The sequence below is a fragment of the Aulostomus chinensis genome, chromosome 8 (assembly GCF_037954235.1).
Source record: "Aulostomus chinensis isolate RoL2024-O1b breed Wild chromosome 8, RoL_Achi_v1.0, whole genome shotgun sequence".
NCBI lineage: Eukaryota > Metazoa > Chordata > Actinopteri > Syngnathiformes > Aulostomidae > Aulostomus > Aulostomus chinensis.
The window spans coordinates 16,153,499-16,170,799 of NC_141327.1; the positions used below are offsets into that span (position 1 = coordinate 16,153,499).

The 17,301-nt window shown below is 40.8% G+C and overlaps 2 protein-coding genes across 2 annotated transcripts in view; both read right to left on the bottom strand.

Annotated features, from left to right (window-relative positions):
• The window catches only part of dnah1 (dynein, axonemal, heavy chain 1), a 34,534-nt gene extending 19,934 nt beyond the window's left edge, over window positions 1-14,600 (bottom strand). The window contains 28 exon segments of the mRNA XM_086211267.1: window positions 86-199; window positions 305-468; window positions 975-1,189; window positions 1,192-1,384; window positions 1,472-1,577; window positions 2,235-2,356; window positions 2,458-2,622; window positions 2,712-2,924; window positions 3,116-3,369; window positions 3,686-3,884; window positions 3,971-4,126; window positions 4,354-4,495; window positions 5,584-5,666; window positions 5,764-5,883; window positions 6,206-6,431; window positions 6,524-6,717; window positions 7,859-8,009; window positions 8,641-8,939; window positions 9,111-9,322; window positions 9,935-10,092; window positions 10,226-10,481; window positions 10,574-10,720; window positions 10,805-10,937; window positions 11,029-11,179; window positions 11,271-11,442; window positions 11,572-11,626; window positions 11,715-11,977; window positions 12,858-14,600. Coding sequence (XP_086067393.1) covers window positions 86-199; window positions 305-468; window positions 975-1,189; window positions 1,192-1,384; window positions 1,472-1,577; window positions 2,235-2,356; window positions 2,458-2,622; window positions 2,712-2,924; window positions 3,116-3,369; window positions 3,686-3,884; window positions 3,971-4,126; window positions 4,354-4,495; window positions 5,584-5,666; window positions 5,764-5,883; window positions 6,206-6,431; window positions 6,524-6,717; window positions 7,859-8,009; window positions 8,641-8,939; window positions 9,111-9,322; window positions 9,935-10,092; window positions 10,226-10,481; window positions 10,574-10,720; window positions 10,805-10,937; window positions 11,029-11,179; window positions 11,271-11,442; window positions 11,572-11,626; window positions 11,715-11,885 — 4,571 coding nt within the window. The 5' untranslated portion in view covers window positions 11,886-11,977; window positions 12,858-14,600.
• A 145-nt stretch (window positions 14,601-14,745) lies between these two features.
• On the bottom strand, window positions 14,746-17,258 carry sumo2a (small ubiquitin like modifier 2a). The gene is made up of 4 exons (XM_086211268.1): window positions 17,106-17,258; window positions 16,136-16,267; window positions 15,926-15,997; window positions 14,746-15,245 (listed from the first exon to the last, which is right to left on the bottom strand). Exons 1-4 carry the CDS (start codon window positions 17,124-17,126, stop codon window positions 15,180-15,182), a joined length of 291 nt encoding a protein of 96 aa, XP_086067394.1. The 5' UTR covers window positions 17,127-17,258; the 3' UTR covers window positions 14,746-15,179.
• Between the last annotated feature and the right edge of the window lie 43 nt (window positions 17,259-17,301).

A 17,301-nucleotide genomic window follows, 5' to 3' on the forward strand; every position in this document is an offset into this window, starting at 1 on the left:
GGGGGGGGGGGGAGATGGTATATTCAAAGAAGTATGAAAATATGCCAGTTTACCAATTACAGAAAATTTTAGAATAGATGTCTACCTGTCAGTGAGTGGTGTGATGACCAGACGTCCAGAGTTGCCAAGGTATTCGTATCCATATATGAACTCTGCATTCACTGCTCGGATATATAAGTCCTCTCTTGCCCAGTAATATCTACAATCGTGCAACCCCAAAATATCATCATGCTAGAATGTGTGCAGGCAGCCAAAAGGGAAGACACTGACTGAATTGAAAAGAATAAAAAATAAACAAATGAACCTGAGCTGGCTGATCCACTCAAAGTCATTGACGCTTGACACCTCCTGCTCCACCAGTTTGGCTGCTACATCTTTAGCGTGGACCTCTATGACAATGAGGGCAGACAGCACAGCTCTCTGTATTCTTGACAGATTTCCTCTCACCAGTTGCACCAGGTCACCCAGCTGCAAAAATGCAAAATGCAACATAATCAGAAGAAACATGACAAAGATGAAAAATGTTGCAGATTCAAGGTCGCGAATGCAATTTTCTTTGTGTGATGGCAGGGGCACCGGTTAGGTGATATTGCAGAAGACCAAAGCTATCCACACATGACATAATGCAATTACTACTTCATGCCCTGCCTCTTTATTGAGTTTAGTGCCTGTTGTTTGAGACACAGTGCCATAGGTTGTGTAATGGGACAATCTTCTTTAACAACCTGTGACTTTAACTTTGATTTCTGACTTAAATCTCAGTCTTTATGACTGTCATTTCTCTATCAATGCTGTACCGATTTCTGTCTGTTCATTTCTGGCTGCTGGGATCACAACATACATACAGGCTGTAACAAAGCAATCCAAATCCAGTTATTAGGATTTTTCCCTCAGACCCTTGGCCCTCAGAACCCAGACTTCAAACTTACACCATGTTTTGATGTCAATTGGCAAATCTAATTCAAGTTTGATACCTGTGTTTGTAGTTGGGGATAAAGACGGTTGGCCAAGTCTCCCTGCTCCAACGCCTCAGACACCTCAACAGTCCAGAAGACCTGACAGCCAGCTATTACAACTTGGCCTGGCCATGCTAACACCCACTCTGGACGAGGTTGCTGAGGACAAGAAGGAACACATAAGCACACATAAGCAGGCTGTACAAGACAAGAGAACAGATCCATACAACGACATGAAAGTCATCTACCTCTGGGTATACTTTGAGTGAGCGGTCAATGTTATCTCTCAACGTTGCCTTCATAGATTTCTCCACTCCACTGAGCCAGTCTTCCACATTCGCAGTGGGTTGAACTGGCAGAAACAGCTTCACATTCTCACCCTCTCCAGAGTACATATGTGTTATCTCAAGATCGGACTGGAATTGAAGCTGAAAAGGAAGCAATATCTGAGTCTTGTGTGTGCCTGTTACATTCTCAGTGGTCTGTGAATAAAGCAGTCAGGAAACAAAACAAACCTTTGCGATATTCTCAAAGCATTTCCGCAAGTGGGGTTGTACAGCAGTGGGGTCTTTGGTCTGGGAGAGAATCTCCAGCAGCTCATCATCTGACAGGAAGTAAAACCTACAAATAAAATATGAATTCAGTAGTCACATTGTGAAATTGTGTGTTGTTTCTTGATTAAACTTGACTTGAGTATAGCTACATAAGAGTGGCCTTACATTGTCATTAAATTGACATAAAACTGTCATGAATGTTTCATGAATATTAATAAACAAGTCATGAATGTTTATAACCTCTGTCATGAAGTGTCATTTATTTTGTCAGGACAATTTGACATTGTTGAAGTTGTCTTGATTATGACAACTTGACATAAATCAAAGTGACATTACCACAAGTTGTTCTGGTTATGACATGTTGACATTAGGGTTAGGGTTAGGGTTAATGTCAAGTTGTCATTACAAAGACATCACAAATGAATTCAGTCAACTTGTCATATACAAATGTATACCCACAGACATTTTAATGTAATGTCACTCTTATGTAGCTATATTCAAGTCAAGTGTTGTTCAATGTACACAGTAGTGTTGATTCCAGCAGCGTTTACTTTTACTCTGAAGATGTCTGCCAGTTTTCTAACTTTGTTTGCCATTCAATGTCTATGGGGGAGTGTATCTTATGAAAAGTATCTATACACACACCAGCTGAGGTAAATGTCAGTATTTGTACAATAAGAAAACATGAATTCCATGGTGTCTGAAAACACTGACTGGGGATTACCTGGGGAAGGAGCGCCGCTTTGTCTCCAAGTACTCACTGAGCCCCTTTTGCACTTGTTCTAATAGTGCGTTGCACTCTTTGAGGTTGTCGAGCAGATGAGTATCCGGACACAGCTCAATCACCTTGGGATGCACATAAGAACTGTCATGACCCTCAGCCTTATTATCATCTAGTTCTTGAACCATAACCTCTCTCTTGTAATACAAAGTATTGTAATATCCACCTTTCGGTTATGATAGGCGCTTTTCATGATTTTCCTCCATGTTAGATCCATTTGCTTGTACCTCTGTGCTTCCACAGGAAGCTGCTGGTTGATATCATCAGAGCTGAAGATGGGTTCCAGGTAGAGCCAGGAGCGCTGGCATGTCACCCACTCCTCCAGCACATCCTGCAATAACCCATAGAAGGCAGCGGCACAACATAAGACACTACAATCAGACAATACTGATGAAAAGACATCACTGTGTGAGAGTGTACTTGAGTTATTCTGAGTTTGCTCTCCCATTTGGTGATGCGGCTTTCAAAGGTCTTTTTGAAGGGAGAGAAGGACATGCTCTGCGTCATGACAATGTGGTCATCAAGCAACTGGGACACTTCATCTGAGCTCTTCAGGATGTATGTGCCTGTATCTTTGTAGGGTAACACATCAATGAGGATCCCTGACCACTCCTGTTCCATTTTTTCCAGGGCCTGGGTGAGGAGGTGTTAAAGAAACGGTAGAGGTCACCAGTTGTGTGAAGGATATTCTACACTAAGATGTAAATGCTTTGAACTAAAAACATCAGTTTGTCTCTACTCCATCATCAATTTGTTCTCTATTCATTCTTAACTCGAATACAAACACAGCTAAACATCTAAAATGGTGTGTGAATATGAAGTACCTGTTCAATGGCATACTCTTTACCAGCCAACTCAACCACCTGGGCAACATCATCCATATGGTTCTGCAGGCCCATGTCCAGGCAGCAGGAGAATGTCAGGCTACCTTTGGGTATGACTTGAATCTGAATGCGGTTGGACAGGTTCTCCCAGTGGCGGATTTTCATTCCTGGGTTCCTCAGTCCCTGAATCAGAGGGACATAAGGACTGAAGTCCTCAATCCTACTGCGGATTTCAGTTGCCACCCTCTGGCAGTCTAGAGTTGAGAAGGGAAGCAAAAAAGAACAGACAATTGTTTCCCCCCCTTTTTGATTACATGTTTCATTCTTATCTATTTCTTCTCTGACTGAGCTGTAGATATTCTGTGAAATGAATTTCCTGAACCAAGCGGGCAAGCAAACCCTTTCGATTGTGCAAAATTGTTTGATGGTGTTTAAAAGGAAGCCACATCACCATTATAATTAAACTCTGTCCAAATAAAGGTCCGTGCAAACCTAAAATGACTAAATAAAATAGAGAAAAGTGAGAGTGAGGGAATTTACATCTTTTTTTTTAATCCATTTGTTACCCACCAGGAATATCTTTGAAATGCTTTACACATTTTTCCATGGTCCTCTGAGCCTCTGTGACATTTTGCTCGAGCTGCTCAGGGTCAATGTCAGATAGCGGGTCATTTAGCCAGCTCTCATGCCAACGTATCCAATCATAGGTGGTGATCCATAAGTCCTTAAATGGCTGCAAATCTTTTACAAGCTTCTGCAGACCATCATACTGTAATACATTTTATTGTCAGACACAGTTTGTTTAGCAGTTAAAAACCTGAGAAATATTTTGCTTAATGCATTTTTTTAACTTACCTTTGTGACAGGATCACCAAACATGCGTTCTCTGTTGTTGTAGGTTTGAGCCAAGGTCTGGCACTCTTTCAGTTTCTTGGCAATACGGTTTACCTCCTTAGCCTTCTCCTTCACTTGATCAATGTGTGTGTCACCGGCAAAACCAGCGACCAGAATCTACAAATTCAATTGAGGTGACATTTTAATTCACCTCAAAACTACTTTTCTTTCATGAAATGTAGGATTTTAACATCTGTCTAGAGTGCCAGGATTAATGATACAGTAGAAATGACAAAAACGTTTGATGAAAATATTCCAAATGTGTCCAAATGATCTGAAAATATATCTGAATGCAATCTTCAAATGAGTTATTGCATAAAGAGAATGTAGAGGGCTTAGTCGACCTGTAAAGAATTAAGATCTTTCTCCAAGTTGCTCTGGTCAACATGCTGGATTTTGCGAAAATGCTCCTCATCCTCAGCATGTTGGAAGACAACTTCCTCCATCTGCTGTGCTATCCTATGAGGCCACCTAATAGCTGCCCACCTGCACAGATTATATCAGTCACAACAATGACACAGCACTTATCAAAAACCACAATGAAGCAATTAAATCACCCTCAGTCCCACTTGAGAGTGTTGATTCATCCATCCGTCCATTTTCTGTACTGTTTATCCGTTAAGGGTCACAGAAGGGGGGCTGGAGCCTATCCCAGCTGACACTGGGCAAGAGGCAGGGTTCACCCTTGACGGGTCACCAGTCTGTCACAGGGCCATCAGGAGTAATCAGGGGCTCAGTATCTTGCTCAAGGACACTTCAACATGGTCACCAGGGGAAGTGAGGATTGAACCAGCAACCCTTCGGTTGTTAGATGGCCAGTCTACCTCTGAGCCATGCCGCCCCTTGAATGTTCATGCAGTAATTAAATAGTGACTCCACTTTTGGGCATTAACTATACCAATATCAGTTCTGGTCTAAGCAAGGAACATGCTGTACTGGGTATTTTAGGTAAAATGCTGAGATATGACTTGCTCTCCATACTTCAAACTATGGCAAACATGCATGTCCTGTTCTCAATCACATGACCGGAAAATGAGGTTACAAAGGGCTTCAGCACAGTGCAAGTGTCCATAATAGAGCAACTCAGTATTGTGGCGGAACTTCATAAATAAGCGCCTGTTCTGGAAGGAAATGGAGATATGGTGTGGGACAAACTGGCTTTACCATCCAACAGGGTTGCTAGAGAGATATCTTCCTGTTATTTGTTTGTTGAGGGGTGAATGGGTGTCTCAGATATTTGATTTATTAAAAGATTGCCAACTGGATGGATGAACAGTATTTAGATGTAATGGATGCAGACACTACCCTGCTTTGAATTTGTGCCTTTTGTGTAGAGGCTGTTTGTTAATTGCAATGCATTTATTTATCGATTCAGTGATAGTGATAGTGGTGAGCATGCCAGGATTCTTGATTCACTATCTGAGAATGTCTTTGTAGATGACTAGACAAAGACAAAACACATTAACACAGACTTACATTTCATGAACATCATTATCAGATGACTAGACACTGACATAAAATAGTTTTTCATCCATTTAGTTTTCAAAATTCAGCATGTTGATGCACACACTTACAATTTATGAACATCATTATCAGGAGGAGAGTACAAAAACTCTTCTAGTAGCTCATAGCCTGTCAGGGCATTTGCCGTAATTTCCTGTTATAGACAGAAAAAAGTATGGAAGCATAGAGATAAAATTAATAAAAACATTCATATTGAAAAGATAACAGGAATTTTAATCTTTAATCTGCACCTTGAAGGTCTTGAGCTGATCTGGGATTTGTTTAATCCAGTCCCTCATTTCAGTCAATTCCTCGATGCTATTGAGTCTGTCACCTAACTTTTTAGAAATGATGCTATACTCTTCAAATACCTAGACAAACACACACACAAACACACACACACAAAATATTATCTTTATGAAAACAAGTTTCTATGATATTCACATTTTGTACATATTGAAAAAAAGATATGTAAATATTGTGAATGAAAAAAGTCATTTGGAAAAGCCCTTAAATGTTATATTTAATATTTCCTCATCAGTGATAATGAGTGAAGAAGAAAAGATTTTGGCAAAACTGGGATGACATAATAATTAGCCACCAATCTAATATTAATATATTTAAAAAGTAACCAACAATAATACACAAAATAAAACTGAAAACAAATAAGTATTTACAAGTTTTTGGACTTACATCATGAATCTGCTTGCGCAGCTTCAGAGCAAGATGGCCCAGCCAGGCATCGGCTAAAGCTCTGTTTTTGTTTAAGAGAGCCTGACGTACAGTCTTGACATGGACAGCAAATGGACCAATAACAATGGAGGAAGGTAGAGTTTGTTTGATCTTTTCCCCCTCTTTGAGATGATGTATCACTTCCTTCTTCACTTCCTGCAATGTCTTCTCAACTTCAGTATGGGACCTGGCAGAGAAAAATGGATGCAGAGAACATCAATACCTGAATCTTGCTGATCTATTTATTCTCTCAGATATAAAATCTCAAAACAAACTTACTTGAGGTGGGTTTCTATGTCCAAGTTGTATAGCTCTAAGTATTTTGTATATTTAGCAGCATAAGCCTTGAGAGGTATGGCAGCTTTAGAAAGAGCCATGCAGATCTTCTCTCTCAGTTTTGTTACTTGCGGTTCCCACAAATTCACTGACTCCAGAATAGGATTATCCGCAATGAACAACTTCCGCATCAAAAACTAGTAGACACAAAAGAGGGACATTAACAGTGACAACACCATCATTGTTCATGGGTAGAATAGCCCATCAAGAAAAAGATTTACATTCTCTGTTTACGAATACAGGTTCTTCTGTCTGAGTTTAATGGCATTATCCAGAGAGAAGTTAGGTCATGATAACACCACATTGTTGTTTTGTTTTGGGGGGGCCTCGATAAATTCAATAATTTAATTATAATTAGTAATGAGAAATCTGGTGAGCTTAAATGAACATTTATTAAGTGTCAATACAGGTAAAAACTCTGTGAAGAATGGTAAACTTTACATTAAGGAAAATAAATACGAAACACACAAACAATATTAGTGCCCACTGTTGCACTGGCAAGCAGCATCTCTGATTTGGTTCCAAAGAACATTATTATGGACATCATTTTAACATGGAGGCACGGTGGTGCAGTGGTTAGCACTGTCACCTCACAGCAAGAATGTTCCGCGTTCGAGACCCGCCTCGAACACGGGATCTTTCTGTGTGGAGTCTCCATGTTCTCCCTGTTCCTGTGTGGGTTCTCTCTGGTACTCCAGCTTCCTCCCACAGTCCAAAGACATCAAGAGAGGACGAGGCTGATTGATACTCTAAATTGACTGTAGGTGTGACTGTGAGTGTGAATGGTTGTCTGTCTCTATGTGTTGGTCCTGTGATGGACTGGTGACCTGTCGAGGGTGAACCCTGCCTCTCAACTGAAGGCATCCGGAATGGGCTCCAGCACCCCCACGACCCTTCATAGGGTAAGCTTATAAAACATGTCCATTGCCAGTGTTTTCCTCAGTAGGTACACACTGAACTCTGCTTATTATTTTCTCACAGGTATGGAACATCGAGCAGCACCACAGCACTTCAAGTCATTTGCATGTAGAATACAGGATGGCAAAATGGACACAAGAGGGAGTGCTAACGCTGTTCCGCTGCAGCCAGACTAACCAGGTCAACTGCAGACATTTGTTTGTTGTTCTTTTGTATCAATATTGTGTGTGCAGGCACCAGCTGATTAAAAAAAATGACAAAATGGGTAATATTCAGCCCAGTAATTGTTCCACCTCTACTTGGAATTCAGTTTAAAATCTGTCAGTGTATGATTTAGGCTGATAGGAGATGATATTTTACCTTATCAAGCTGTGGTACGTTGTGTGTGGCCAGAATGCCTTTGTTGATCAGGTTATCAATAGATTTCTCAAAGTTCTCCAAAGGTGTAGTGTAATGAACACTGGTCTCATCCAGAATCAGGTCCAACTGGAACAGAGGGCTCTTCTTTGGCCTGAACATCAGGATAATATTACAGTCACAACATTGTATAACTACCTCAATAATAAACAATAATGTATTCTAAGATATATTAACATTATGAGTAGATATGTAAAAGGGAGGCGGCACGGTGGTGCAGTAGTTAGCACTGTTGCCTAACAGCAAGAAGGGTCCGGGTTCAAGCCACGGCTCAGACACGGGATCTTCCTGTGTGGAGTTTGCATGTTCTCCCTGTGCCTGCAAGGGTTCTCTCTGGGTACTCCAGCTTCCTCCCACTAACCAAAGACATGCGAGAGGCGACTTGGCTGATTGATACTCTAAATTAACCGTAGGCATGGCTTTGAGTGTGAATGGTTGTCTGTCTATATGTGTTGGCCCTGGGTTGGACTGGCGACCCATCCAGGGTGAACCCCGCCTCTCGCCCGAAAGTTGCTGGGATAGGCTCCAGCCCCCCCACAACCCTTAACAGGATAAGTGGAAGAACATGGATGTAAAAGGGAGTAGTATGTGTAAATATATCAACATAAAATTGTGGTGAGAGACAACTGGAGGCAATAGTTTAGTAAGATATCCAAAGTTTAAAAATCGTTAAATGTGTAAGGTTTCCAGTGTGTACATGCATGTGCAAGTGTGTGCTGCCCTACTTGAAGGGGCTGGTGATGAGGGTGTCCTGCCAGACCAGGTTTTCAGGACAAGTTAGCACATTGCAGCAGGCATCCAGGATCAACTCCATCAGGCTGACCAATGAGTCCTGCACGATGTAGCGTAGGGTGTCCTGCACGTTGTAGCGCACCACAGTCATCAATTTATGCATCTTGGAAATCTTGTACATCTCCCAGCAAGACACGTTCACGTCATATGTGCCTTTGCCAATGAATCCCAGGTGGGACCGCATAATGTTCTTCAGTGTGACCATCCATGACTCCCGTAGAAACAAGCTAATCTGAAGAACAATGAAGACACACAGTCTTTTGAAAAATCTACATCCACAGTTACATTCAAGATTCAACCTACAACAAGAATGAGCAGTAATGGCCCTGATGATTTAGAAACAGTAAATTGTAAAAGCACAATTAACAGAGGAAGTGGTAAAGTCAGCTCATTGCTGCCATACCTGGGAATACATTTGAGACTGAACAAGTTCAAACTTGTCCAGTTGCAGGGGTTTGATCGAAGAGGTATTGAAGAGTCTCATGGCTGATACTGTGCTGCACTCACGCCTTATTTCAGATAATACACAGATCACTTCTGGCTTTGTCAAAAGGGACCTAAACACAAATGCTTCTCGGTTCTTCTCATAGGGAAAGTCAGGAACTGGAACATTTCCTGTGAACAGGCCAATCAAAGCAGGGTCAAGTAGTAAGAATACGGAGATGTCAGGAGATATTAGCCCGTTTTTCAACTTCCGGAACTTTCTCTGGGAACTAGGAACCTTTGGAGTAACTACCTTTGTTTCAACTGCAGGAGCCAGAGTCTAAATTTAGTTCCAGACACCCAAAAACTACTAGCTGAAGTTCTTGAAACTATGAGTGTAAACCTTTTTCAGCTAAACAATTCTGATTGGTTCAGTATCTGCAGCATTTTATTTCAACTGCCGTGTTTTAATAAGTCCACAAATCAGTTGTGTTTATTGATACTATACACTGGATACAACATGGAGCAGAGCAACAAGAAAGCTTTAGACCGATGGATCATGGACGAGGCGCAGGTCCTACTGGCTGTGTATGCTGAAAGGAACAGCAGCCCACAATGAGAATGTGAGGAGCTTTTTCATATGGTGGCAGACTAATTTGCCTTTTCTTTATGGGTATTTATCCTACAGTCAAAACAATCCCACGGTCCCAGGACAAATTTTACAAGGAACTAAAACCCTGAGGGATTTCAGTCAAAAGGGGGCTGTATTTCCTTAAGCATGAACTCATTGAAAATCCTTCTCACCTCTCTGTGGCACATACTTAGGTGCCTTCTGTGGCAGGGTGATGTGTGGAAAGTCTTCTGGGTGGTTCATCACTTTATCTTCAAAGCTCATACGGTTCATAGTTCGAGCATATTGAAGCTTAATCTCCATCTCCAGGTCCCCTGGTAATTTGTCCTCTCTGCACACAGAATACTCATTATCACTGAAAACATTTCAAGAGGTGGTAGAAGAATCTGTTGGAAAACTGACCACACAGAAAAATATAAATATGCCAAGTAAAGACAGCCCTTAAAGATATTGGGATTGCTCACATGTTCAGTCTGAGGCCAGGGGTGGAGAGGGCATATCTTTTGATATTCTGGAGACTGCGTGCTTCAAGAGATGGTGTTCCCTTCCAAATAGGCATGCAGTCCACAGACAAGTGGTGGAGGAGGAGGGTCTCTGTTTCCTCTCTGAAGTGCAGGGCAAACTGGATCCGCTGGACAAAGACACGCGGGTCCTCAGCATTGAATAATAATCGGATCCTGGGTACCCAGTGCTTACTGCTTGTTTTTAGGGGCTTTGCTCCTGTACAACAGAGGAACAAGCACGGTCCCTATAACAAGTGTTATCAATATGACAATCAGCAAGACAGTGTAATTTCTTCAGGTAAAACTGACCACGGAGCTTGCTCTTTTTCTGTTCTTCTGTTGTCGATATGCTGTTTTGGGGAACTTTCTCTACCTGGTACAGACGTTTCCCCTTACTATAGGCCAGGACTCCAACTAAATGCCACTTGTACAACACGGAGGGTTGTTTTGGGTCATCTTAAAAAAAGAGTCAGTCAAAAAGACAGTAAGTATTGTCCATGTCTGTTTCAAGCGTAGAAAAAGAATTAATTTGTAAAATACCAAGAGGTATCCCATCATCTGTAGGCAGCAGAGCTTTTGCAGGAATGGGTTTTCGATCAGGGGATCTGTCAGCCATTCCCAGTGCAAGCCAGTCTTCTGGAGTACGGCAGTCAAACTCATCACTGTCAAATATCTCCAAAAATGGAGGGAAAGAGATGTGTGTCATTATATGAAAGACAAGAAAATAGTTAAGTCAAGACCAAAATTCTGTAGAACAGGCTCACCTCCAGCGGGAGGTAGGGTGACATAGAGCTGTCTGGATCAGTCCCATCTGTGTCACTGTTACCCAAACGCCTTGGCATCAAAAGACTAGAGTGAATGTTTTGTTCTGCCAGAAGCTGTTCAATATCAAACTGCAGGTATTTCCGTCGCCGTCTTGTCAAAGAGACATAAAGAAATGTAAACAAGTCATGGCATAAGATAAGATAAATGCAACAGAATACCTCTCTTCTGTCATACACAATACCTCTCTATTTCTAGCTTGCGGGGGATCTGACCAGGAACGGTTTGGTAGGGCATCTGGACCTTTGGCGTGTCGCCACCACGGCAGAAGTAAGCAGCATGCGATGAGGTAGGAGGTGCATTGTAGTCTGTTTTGTCAAGCTCGCATTGGACAAATGGTGTCTGGGGGGTGGTAACTAAAGAAAGGACACAGATCATTCAAAGCCTATGAAACACTGTATTTTATAGGACACAAATGTTAGTAAATAATACAATTGTTAGTGAATCATACAGAAACTGTCGAAAAATGGTAGATGGCATCTCACCTTCTGGTGTCTTGCTATCACTGAACTCAAGGTTGGATCTGCCTTTTGATCTGTGCTGGTTGTCAGGTAAGGAGTAATCAGTAAACACTGTTATTTAATATCTCTGTCTGCCTAATTCGCATGTTTACGTTCTGCATTTTTACCTGGAACCTTAGAGTAGTGATGGTGTCTGAGTAGAGGCCCCGCTGTATATTTGTAAAGCCTTGTCTGACTGGACAGATTCTGCGCCTGTTACTCAGAGGCTTGGGCTCTGGAGATTTGCTGGGTGGATGAGGCATCAATCCCCTAAAACCAGGCAGTTCTTTGCTCTCCATCTCCTTTTACATTTCTCCTAAGGTCGCTGAAGTAACTCCAGAAGAAGATGAATCCAGAGGGTTCTTCCGGTAGCTGCTCCTATTCCATCTCCCTGTTCCAAAAATCAGTTTGATATATGGTCCGCAGGCAGGGATCATATCAGATATTAGACTAACAGAAACAGATACTTCAAAAAAGAAAGAAGAAAAACTCAGACTTCGGGAAAAAAAGGAGCTCAGAGGAGGGAAAAGTAAACTGAATTGTGTTTCACTTGGAAATTACCAGCTGGAAATTTCACCATCTTGATGTGACTAACAAGTTGGCATTCTTAAATGTTGGAATCAATGAATATTTTTTTTATTTCTGATGCCACTGCATCAGAAGAACAGAAAATTTAACTATAAAGTTACAGTAAGTCAGTTTCATATTCAACATTTATTTGACATTCATCATGCAAACTCATGTTCCTCAACAGCCAAAGATCATGTCAAACCAATGTTTTAACTTACATACTATTGTTCCTCACTGGACATCCAGAGGAGAAATGACCCGGGAGAAAAACAGGTTCATCACTTTGTTTTGTTTTTGGGTTTTTTTTTGTTTACAGAAAAAAATGTACAAGAGACATATTTCAAAAACAAGCCTTGCGGCATAGGAAGAACTTTAATATCGATTGTTGTAAAGGTGGTTTAATATTATCATTTAATCTCTAAAGGATGAGTTAAAATAAAAGCACCAGCTGAGAGTTCCCAATCCTGTCATATAGTTTTGCAATCGTTTTATTTAGTTTACGAGTGCCAAATTCAGTTTTATGAAATAATGTCGAATTTAACGTTAGCGCAGTCAAGGGAACCTGCTGCTACAAGCTAACTTGTATTACAACAGGTAAACAGTTCTAGCAAATGGGAAACGTAACAACTGAGCCTGCTGCTGAATTCACTTTTATGAACAACAAATATATCATACCTTCCTTCACCATATTCAAAACTCACCCACAAGCACACGTTTCAATTATCCCGTATATCGCTAAACTTCTATCCAGCTGGACTTTTGTAATCTCAGTTTGCCAGTGGCATGTTCACCGACGGTGGACCGGGCAACGGTTGCCATGGAGATGAAGGCACTGAAAGCGCGTTTAAGAAGACGGAAGTACATTTATCCTACTTCGGAACTAATTTACTCGATAATTTATTTACTTTATATTTACAGTCCACTAACTGACATTAAAGAGGGAAATGCTGGAATTTCTTCTCTGATACGTTTCAACAGCCACGTTCGGATTTAAAAAAGAACCCATTAGACAACATAAAAAGCCTTTAACAGACGTAATTTACTTCGAGGTTAAACCACTGTTTTTCCTTCTGTCTGGCCTCTGACATCTGAGAAACGCTGCGTTGTAAAGGACATATTTTAACAGCTTTACCAAATCGAGACTCGTCCTTTTTTTAAAGTTTCATCTCAAATAGGAGTTCAATAACTGAAAACAGATTTTTGTATTTGAAGCTTATTTTAATTTTTTCCCGTGAATCATTTCACAAAGTGTCAGATTGAGGTGGCACATAAAAGTATGTATCTAGTAGTTCAAACTGGCTCCAGCTGTAAAGTTACACACTGCCTCTATATAAATAACCTAATATATTAGCCAAGGTAACCAAACCAGTACCATTAGTTTATGACCCAAACTACATTTGCTGCTGATCTCTTTTTGTTCACATATTACTTTATTTATTTTTACTCATAATTAAGTATTTTCACTACATTATTTTGGTACTCCTGGCTGAGGAGAGGGTCTGAGCACTTCCATCTCTGCCAAAACATACATAAATAATAGCACAGTGGTTTCATAGTATAAGAAAAAAGAACTATGGGACCGGGAATTACGCTTCCACAATGAGTGCCACAGGGATTTTGAATGTCATCAAATAGACTTTTATCTGAAACAAGTGAAACAAAATGGTTATAAGTTTACCAGACATTTTAACTTTACAGTAGCAGTAGTAGTAGACAAAGCTGGAGCTTCTTTCCTGTGTGCACTAGTTTGGCAAAGTACCTCTAAACTTAGGCCAGTAAAACACGTTTGTTGACGACTGGAAGAATGACTGCTGCTTCTAATCACTGCTGACTGTCAAAGGATGAGAAGCAATTTTCTCGTTTTAATTTGATTAACCAAATTTGCTTCATGACGTTTGACTGAGGTATCCTAACACCTCCCATCCACAACTATTCAATGTGCTAAGCTAATATTTAGCTTGTCTCAGAGGGTATCGGCTCCTACACACGGCACAGTGGGGTGAAGGGCATCAATCTTCTTCTCTGGTTCTGGGTAGGATGGATAGTAGATGTCTGCTTCCCAAAGCTTTGCCTTGACCTTTGACCTCCACAATGTTTTGAACTCATCCTTGAGCTCCAGTTCATGCTTGTTTCAAAATCCTCAATATTGCTATTGTGTGGTCAAACTGACCCGGACCACCAGACTTTGGATAAATGCCATTAAAGCCAATTTTCCATAAAAAGGTGAATATAAAATAGAACAAGGAGTGAAACATAATTAAAAAAGGTCTTATGTGTCCTGCAATCATATGTGATTTGACATTGATTGGAGACACTGGGTCACAGGACACGGAAAAAATATTTTTCATTTAAGTATTAGTTGTACAAGGTATGCAAATGTTTGTTTAAAAAAGAAAAAAAATCCATGATATAGTAGTTACATGAGATGATTCATTTTACTGGGCTGGCAAGTTGTACTAATTCACAATGTGTTGTGGCAGGCAAGAAAACATACCACATTGTATTAATTTGAGTATTACCTTCTTGTCCGAACAATATGTCATGGTATGGTTCATACACCACCAAAAAAAAAAAAAACAACAACCCAGGGCCATTTGTAAAAAAAAAAAAAAAAAGACTAAATTTATTCCAATAATACATTTTCAAAACAACAGAGTGAATTTAAAATGCAGGCTTACTTGACAACAACAAAATTCTGTCTGAATCAAAACTTTAATGACGGAGTATAAAAACTAAAACAATGAGCGAATAATTTCTCCTCCCTACTGCCAAAAGAAAAAGAAATTGACAAGAGTTTAATTTCTTCGGCACATTAGACCCTGCAGCTTAAACCTGGCCTGCACTGTGCAGTTCTGACTTATTGACCGTGTGATCAAACCCATCCATAACAACTGTGCTGATGCTGCTGTGTCGGAGCATTTTGTTCACGCATTCCACTGGCTGGTAGCATTTGAAGACTGGGCATTAACAAAAGATGTTCAGGGAAGTGAAGGGGAGGTAGAGATGTTCGACGGTAACAGTCTTTAAAGAGAAGAACCACCGGTTTGCTGTTGGAACACATCAATTGTATCTTCATCCTCCATTTCTAGCTGCAAGGAAAAGTTAAAACGTCAGTTCAGTTCGATGTCAAAAGGCCAGTGGAGGAAAGGTTAAGTGTTAGGGATTCATTTTGTTCCCCATTTGTTTGTTATCTGATGGCAGCTGGTGAAGAGGTCACAACATCATGCCAATGGGCACCATGATTGGGTCCGAAAGTAAACTCAAACCCGAAAACGGTGGAAGATATTTCCAGATTTAAAAACACTACAATTATGCTTTAAAATCAGGAAAGCTTCAGTCAGGTAGTCATAGTGATCACTGTTTCCTGAGAGCAACTCTCTCTCACTATTCAGCTATTCTTCCTTCAGTTGACACTGCAAGTCCGTGGACTGACTGAATTCCACACCAGACCTTTCAAATCAATGCATGCAGTCTTGAAATGAAGGAAATAGTCCATTAAATGAAAGCAGACCATGACTGAAATGATGAACAACTTGATCACTTATAAAACTGTCAGTTACCCTGCATGACAACATTAAATTAACATAAAATTTTTTATATGTCTAAACTGTAACATGTCTCAACTGCAATTGGATGACATAGCGTAATGTCACAATAGTTCAACCACTCCACTCAAAAGGGGGACAGAAGGTAAGTTATGCACGAAACAACATTCAGTCAGCAAAAAACAAACAAACATGTTTATCCACAGATGCAAGTGCAGCCTTACCTGCGAAGGTGTGTCTGTTTCATTGATGGGCTGACCATCAAATCGAAATCGTATTTGCCTCATTGACAGCCCCTTAAAGACAGACAAATCAATTTTATTCAAATAATAGTTAATCCTGTACAACTGATTATTATATATAATGAAATTTGTTGAAAATCAAAAAGTGTATTAAAAAGTCAAAGAAAGTTCAAGACAGTAGAATGCTCTCACCTGCCGTTCACAATAAGCTTTCATCAGTTTACTGAGAGGCGTGTGCCTCTTGATCTTGAACTGCACCACAGAGCCATCCTGTCCTGCCACCTTTAAATTGATGTGCTCGTTATTCTCTGTCTTCACCCCCTCCTGAAAGCCACAAACAGTCATGGATGAGAAGACTGAAATACATAAAACTTGTAATTTTTCTAGCACATCATATGTCTTCATTTACAACACATTCAGAAAGGAGTGGTGGTAAATGACAAGAGTTTTACTCGAGACCACGGACTTAGCTTTCACATTTGAAGCCCCTGTGTGGATTGGATTTTAAAACAGTTACACCTCTCTGGCTGCACCTGGTGAGCCCAACCCGGAGGGTTTAGTGCGTGCAGAGGAAGAAACATACTAGCATTAGCATAGCACGTAAAACGACAATGGCCTAGAACGTAAATACGCGATGGTCTTTCAAAGACCAATAGTGCATCACGTACCAATAAACCTGTCTGAGCCTGTCGAGTCGAGGTGGAGATGATGGTGACAAAGTTAGTTTAACACAGGATCGAGTGATAATTAACGGTTAACACCATACGGTTGGCCCATTACATTAGTAACCTTTCGCTGCGGTGTCGGAACAATCATCTTTTTCCTCTGTTTGAGTTAGTTCTCTTATCAGTAACACAGCACGTTCTGCACACATTATTTTAACCGATACGTTTTAAATATGTCGTTCATGTTGTTTAGACGGCCATAAATCGATGTTTATATCATTCGGCTCAGGTCCGACGCTAGCCATGTTAGCTTATTATGCTATCCCCCCCCCCCCCCGCCCCCCGCTAGCTTGCTAAAACGTAATTTCGACGAGGAGTTGCCGCGCTGTTGACGGACTGGTTCTACAACAGATATCTTGGAGCGGAAATTTTACAACTAATCCATATAATGGTTTCAGACTATAAACAAAATCACACACAAATAATCCGTTGCATACCTTAGGCTTTTCGTCTGCCATTGCTGTTATGTCTTTACCGTTTCTGATCTGTGGCGGCTGCGCAGCACTAACTGGCGCACTACGCTCTAACGGTATGACTGTCACAATTGCGCCTGCGTTAGTTCTTCTTTTCCTGTTATGGCGGGAGACGACTGCGTAGAATGCCGCCACCCATGGTGTTGGAGGACGACCCAGA